Genomic DNA, 6903 nt, shown 5'->3' with positions numbered 1-6903 from the left:
TCGTGATCACACAGGCTGGTGTGCTTCTTCCATGTGGGCTTTGTTGCTTCTGAGCTAGATGGCCGCTTGTTTATCTTCAAGCCTTTAAGATCCCAAATGCTATATCTTTTGATAGCTGGGCACCATTAGCTTTCTTCATTACATTTGCTTATGCAGCCATTTGTATTCAGTGATCATATAGGGAAGGTGGGCACACACTGATATGATTTTTTTGTTCTTTGATGTCTGATATCTGGTCCCTTCTACACCTCGTGGTCACACAGACTGGTGTGCTTCTTCCATGTGGGCTTTGTTGCTTCTGAGCTAGATGGCTGCTTGTTTACCTGCAAGACCAAGATTGGCCTGGTCTGACCCCACCACACTGAGGCAAAACACTAAGGGCATTCAGCAGAGCAATGGGGGAGGCACAGTAGGGAGCTCCCGAGGGAGTGCAAAGGATAGACTTTGGGGCGAGAGCATGGCACCCCATCGGACTTGACTTGAGGACATGCCTAGAGGTCAAAAATCAGACTTTGATCTATTTATGGGTGTTTATTTTTCCTTTTTGTCTATTATTTTTTTTTAATTAATTTATTCTTTTCTTGGTCATTGGTTTTCTTTGTTATTGTCATCATTGTGTTCTCTTTTGTCACTTTTTCTTGCTATACCTTGTTTTTTGGTGCATATTATTATCTCTTCAGATCTATCTAGATAAAGAGAGGCTGGGTGAACAGTCTGGAGGAGCAAACAATGGGACCGATGGTTCTGGGGGGACATGGCAGAGGGGCAGGTGGCAGTAAGGAGGTGGTGTTGACCAACACAGGGACAAGGGAGGAACACGTGATCCAAAATTAGTGGCAAGGAGAGTGTTTGAGGCTTGGTAGGGATTCAGCAAGGACAATATAACCGAGAGAAATTACTGAAACCCAAATGAAGGCTGAGCATGATAGTGGGACAAGAGGAAAGTAAAAGGAAGTAGAGGAAAGAACTAGGAGGCAAAGAGCATTTATAGAAGTCTAAATACAGGCATGTACATATGTAAATATATCTATATAGGATGGTGGGGAAATAGATCTACGTGCATGTATTTATAGGTTTAGTATTAAGGCAGCAGATGGACATTGGGCCTCCACTCAAGTACTTACTCAATGCAACACTTTGCTCCATTAAATTGGCATTCCATGAGGTACACCTTCCCAACATGATCACTGAAGACAATTGTGTGCATAAGTAAATGTGGTGAAGAAAGCTGATGGTGCTCGGCTATCAAAAGATATAGCATCTGGGGTCTTAGACTTATTACTTTTTAAAGGACCTGGAAACTTCATTTATTTTGAACAGAGATTCAAAATGAATCAGTACTCTTTCACTTCTTTTTGACCTTTGATTTTCCTTAGTTCAATTTCCCTCATTCTCCAAAGTAGGTAACTTTGGAAACATGGTATCAGGAGAGACCGGTCCCTGGAAACCATCATGCTTGGTAAAGCGGAGGGGCAGTGAAGAAGAGGAATGTCCTCAACAAGATAGATTGACGCAGTGGCTGCAACAATGGGCTCATGCATAGAAGCAATTGTGAGAATGGCGCAGGACTGTGCACTGGTTCAGTCTGTTGTGGATGGGGTTGCTATGTATCAGAAGAGACGCAAGGGCACCTAATATCAACCACATGCTGGTCACCCACTCTTTCCTGCTACTATTGAGATGTAAATAATGTGCTTAGGAAAAAAAATATTCCTAAGAATTCTAAATGTCATTTCACTGCCATCGAGTCAAGGCTGACTCATAGCGACCTCCCTGTGGTTTTCTGAGGCTGTAACCATTTACAGGAATAGAAAGCCCAGTCTTTCTCCCTCCGAGCTGCTGGTGGTTTCGAACTGCCCACCATGTGGATTACAGCCCAATGAGTAACCACTGCACTATCAGGGCTCCACTAAATATCTTAGGCCAAATTAATTTTATATCCAGGAAATGAAATTATTATGTAGTACTGGAGCAAGATCACTTAGCCCACACACACCTTCAATAAGCCTGTATTAGCTGGTGGACAAGAGGCTGCAGGAACCTAGTTCTCCCTCAACCCCAAATTCTTAAAGAGGGGAGTTTTTATACTGTGGAATAAACAAAGCACAAGGGCAGGTAGCCTCATGATATACGGAAAATAGGGACTTATAAAAATGAAATGGGGTGGGGGGGTTACCAGCAACAATAAAGGGCAACGGGTCAGCAGTTACAGACAACAGTGGTTACAGAAGGAATTACAATAGTTACAAAGTGGCTACACTTGGGTTAATTAACACAGTATGGTTACATTGGGGTTAATTGCGGTGGGTTACTACAATTACCTCCCCTGGCTCTAAAAACCTGATCATTTCCATTTGTCCATTTTAAAAATCATCACTCTCCTTAATACTCGTTTCTCCAAACTACGATTCTAACAACGATTTGAGTCACTTATAATCACATTGTAATTTTCTTTACTCATTTTCCCTATTTAGATATCCATACCGTGAGGACCATATAAAAGTCTGGGCTGTTAATTTGTAATTCGAGACTAGGGGTTCGAAGTTAATGTAGTAACATGATTCAGTTCAATGTCCTATCCTTATAGAGTCATAAAAATAAAATGTGTAACTGAAAGTTTCTAAAAGGAAAAATCAATATAATTTTCGTGTCTGCCCTTTTCATTTTCCTGATGACTTGCTTTTCCCAGTATGCCTTGTGGCTTCTCACTTCTCCTTTTTGCCAAAGTATTTTATCTGTGCTTTTACATTTTATTTTATTTTGATTTGTCACAGAAGTTCAGTTTAATAAAACATTAAAAGTTCCAAATCAAGTTCCCTTGCCCCCCACCTTGAGATGTCAACTGTCATCTCCTCGCAGGTTTTATTTGTAAACTGCCTAGTTACTGTTTGCCTGTTTCTCAGAGATCTGTTTGAGTTACAGAGTTTGAGGAAGTAAATCATGCGCGTTTCAAGTATTACATTACAGTAGAACTAAGCAGTGACTGACTGGAAGGTGCCTTTTTGAGAAAATTAGATAATGAGTCATGTTTCCAGGGAAATATTTAATACATTAGTCTGAATTTGGATTCAAAGCAGAATAAACCTTGTGATTATTTTTAAAGTTTTATCTTAACAACAACCAGAACAAAGAAAAAAAACATACCTACTTTAGATGCAAAGGATCATATTTACTTGCACATGAGCATTCAAATATGAAATTGTATACCTATTAAACTGAAAACCAGAATATAAATCATGGTATGTCTCTCTGGGGGGACAGAATGATGCCTCACTCCCTTATACAAATAACTCCAGAAAGAGGTTGATGCTCTGTTTTGTTTGTGTTCTTTAGTTTTCTGGGTGCCTTATTATTTAATATTTCTTCCTCGAGGTGCTAGAGTTTAAACAGTCTCGCCCTTGAACTCCCTTCTGCCCTACTGTGCCTCTGCCCCTTGGCAGACGGTGTTTTGCCTCCTGCCTCCTGACTGCTCACGTGGAGGTCTGGGGCAGCGGTCCGCGTCCGCTGCCTGGTCATAACAGCTGCTCTTTCCTTAGTCTGCAGAAGGACTTTGTGCGAGAAGTCTCCCTCTTTCTCTCTAAAGCCTGATTTTCAATCCAGACCTTAGTCCTGTCAGTAAATAAAGAACAGAGTGTAAAATAAATAAATAAAAATAGGGGGAAAATATATATATATAAAAGCTAGCTAATGGAGTTCTCAAAGTTCCCTCTTACTTGACCTTTTCACACTGATTTAACCAGGCGATAAACAGATTTCATTTGCAGCAGGTTAAAACAAAACCATAAAATGACTGTGACATTACTCATTAAACATGTGAAGGGAATCAGCATTGTATTCACATTTGCCCCCTGTTTCAACTGGCCTTTATCTCAAATACACAAGGAACTAAGTAAGACTTAAACGTTTTGTTTACTTGTCCCCAAACCTTTAATTTTCAGATTTGCTTGGAACTGTAGAAGAAATCCTGTCCAGTCTCCCGGAAGATATCACTGTCTGGGGCATGAACGATTCTGTTCCACAAGGTGTGATTTCACTCAAGGAAAAACTGAGCACAGCGTCTGAGGAGCCGATCCCACACAGACACCATGCTACCGCTATGCTGAAAGCAAATTATCTGTATATTTTCACCTCAGGAACAACAGGTATGGACAACTGCTTCCTAAAAAAATGGTGCAAAACACGTGCAACAGCCTCGGGCAGCTTTCTGTCACGTGGAAACAGTTGAGCAAGCGTGCATCCAAAAGACCTAAGCTTCTCACATCACAGAACTTTCAAATGTTCGTGAAATGTGATTTGCTTTGGCTTGGCAAGTCACCGTGTTCAGATAGGTTTTATCTCATTGGAAAAGATATCCTTAAAGGTTTCTTTATGTTAGAATAAAGGGCCAGAGGCCCTGTGTGCCAAAAATGGCTAAGGGCTACTAACAGAAAGCTTGGTGATTTAAATCCATGCCAGAGACACATTGCAGGAAAGGCCTGGCAGTCTATTTCCAAAAGGGCACAGCCATGAACACTGTAGGGAGGGTACTTCTACACTGAAATGCACCCGTTTTCTATGGGTCAGAGCAGAGTCCACAGCAACCCGTTTGGCTTGGTTCAGTCCAAAGGTTGCTGGGATGTTTGAAGCGTTAGATCCATTCAGCTCAGTTACTCTATGTGTGATCTTTGGCCAATACATCGGCTTCTCTGGCTCTCCGATTCCTGTAGGAAAAAAAATGCAAGAGATTAGTTTGAATAATTACAAATTATCCTTCTGGATTTAGAATTATGTAAATAATAATCTTTTAAACAACTCTGTGTCAGCTTGTGTCAAATCTTAACTGCTAAACATAATCCAAGTATAATTACAATTAAGCCCCCTTGCCTGCTCTCCTTTTTTCTATAGGGCCATTTTAACATAGGACAAACAGCAAAACTTGAAAGCATTGTAAATTTTGGAAAAGATACAAAAAAATCATGTAAATAGATTTTATTTATTTTAGGTAACTAAAAGGAATAGAGATATTGCCTGAGAATTGAAAACCAAAATAAAACTGTTAAACATAAGTGGTTCCTTAGGGAAGAATGAGCAGTCTCTATGTTAAGCTAAACAGACTTCTGTAATTAGATTGAAGGTGGTTAAGTCTGGCTCAACCTCATTAAGATATCTGTTACTAATTTCTTATGCACAAATAGTGTGTGAAATAATAGTACTTGTATTACCTAAGTAAAAATTTTCTTCAATTAATTTTTAAGAATTGTTTTCATTAATTGGAGTCTGACATTGAGTTATTTTAGACTGGAGAGTGGGCTAGATATTTGCCTATGACTAGAACAGCTTTGATAGACTAACTGGAAAATGCTAGCAGGTATTATATCAGCATCAATTCAGTCTGATATTGAACTTTGGAAGAGAGAGTACATTTTTGAAAACGATATGTTGGAAAACTTACAATCAAAAATAGTTAATAAGTTTATGTTAGTTTCCTTATGAAAAGCCACACTTGACTCTGATCTTCTATCAGTGTTCATCTCCACCAGAGAACAGACTACAACTAGTAATCATGTTTGATTCTGTAGTATTAACACCAACGTATTTTAGGCCTTTTCAGGAAAAGCAATAGCACTGCTAATAGTTTGTATGAGACTGATTTATTTCCCAGTACTGAAAGCACAGAGTCACTTAGGCTTATTTCCTGTGTGGAGCTCACAAGTGTATCTTGGGCTTCCACTGTCATCCATAGCTTTCCGCAAACCAGAATCTCACAGTTTAGGCGCTGGTACCATTTCTTCCTCCAGCTTCAGATGCTATGATTTACAATCCTTGGGTCACTGATGTTGGAGTGCTTCTTCCATATGGACCTAGTTGGCATCTCATTTGATAGCTGCTTGTTTGGAAACAAGCCTTTAAGACGCCAGACACTATTTTATCTGATAGCCGGGCACCATCTGATTTCTTCATCACACTTTGCTGTAGCACCCATATCCTCTGTGTTCCCTTCCAAAGCAGCTCTATGATGTAAGAACTAATTGTTCTTTAACTGGAACTAGGTTTTAGTGTGAGCCCCAAACCATTCTGTCTCGTTTTCTTTCTCTCTTTTGATTTACTTTTGAAGATACCTAGTTTCCTATCCATGTGCTCTCTGAATATCCCTTTTAAATCCATTATCCTTGAATTAGTTCATAGTTACAACAAACAAACAAACCCCAAATCCCAAATTTACTGCCGTAGAGCTGGTTTGCCCTCACAGCAACCTCCGAGGACAGAGCAGAACTGTGTCTCTGGGTTTCTGAGATGGTAACTCTTTACAAAAGTACAACGCTCATCTTTCTCCCCTGGAGCAGCTAGTGGTTTTGAACTGCAGATCTTGAGGTTAGCAGACCAATATGTAGTCTGTTACACCATCAGGATAATTACTGTTTAAAATATCTTCCACCTGAAATGTCTGTTTTCTTCAAATGTTGGCTTATAATATACTTATAAGCCAACAAGTGAAAAAAAATGTTGAATAAATGAAAAGAATATAGAGTCAACATAAGACTATGAGGGGGTACCCAAATAACCAGAATTATTTTTTCAAAGCTATGTATTTAAAAAATTTTTTAATAAAACAACTTTATCACCTTCAAAGTACTCACCATTGTGCTTAATACAGTTGTCAAATCTTTGATTCCATTCTTGGAAACATTTTTCAAACTCATCTGTTTGGATGCCTGATAGCCCCTCCCTACATTTTTTTTTTCTTCACCTCTTCTGCGTCATCGAATCGCTGTCCTTTCATGTTTCTCTGCCTTTGAGGAAACAAAAAGAAGTCACATGGAGTAAGCTCAGATGAGTCAGGTGCATGGGGCAAAAGAGGCATGCTGTTTTTGTCAAAAACTGGTGCACTGAGATGGCTGCGTGAGCAGGTACATTGTCGTGGTG

General features: G+C 39.6%; 1 protein-coding gene across 1 annotated transcript in view; it reads left to right on the top strand.

Annotated features, from left to right (window-relative positions):
• The window catches only part of SLC27A6 (solute carrier family 27 member 6), an 88207-nt gene that overhangs the window by 35189 nt on the left and 46115 nt on the right, over positions 1-6903 (top strand). Inside the window, exon 3 of the mRNA XM_004696590.2 lies at positions 3939-4142. Within this exon, the coding sequence (XP_004696647.1) occupies positions 3939-4142 (204 nt within the window). The remainder of the gene's footprint in view (positions 1-3938; positions 4143-6903) is intronic.

The sequence above is a fragment of the Echinops telfairi genome, unplaced genomic scaffold (assembly GCF_000313985.2).
Source record: "Echinops telfairi isolate 266 unplaced genomic scaffold, ASM31398v2 ScPeMD7_7469;HRSCAF=8507_1, whole genome shotgun sequence".
NCBI classification, from domain to species: Eukaryota; Metazoa; Chordata; class Mammalia; order Afrosoricida; family Tenrecidae; genus Echinops; species Echinops telfairi.
The sequence above is the reverse complement of the archived record's forward strand: the minus strand, read 5'-3'. Positions and strand labels throughout refer to the sequence as shown.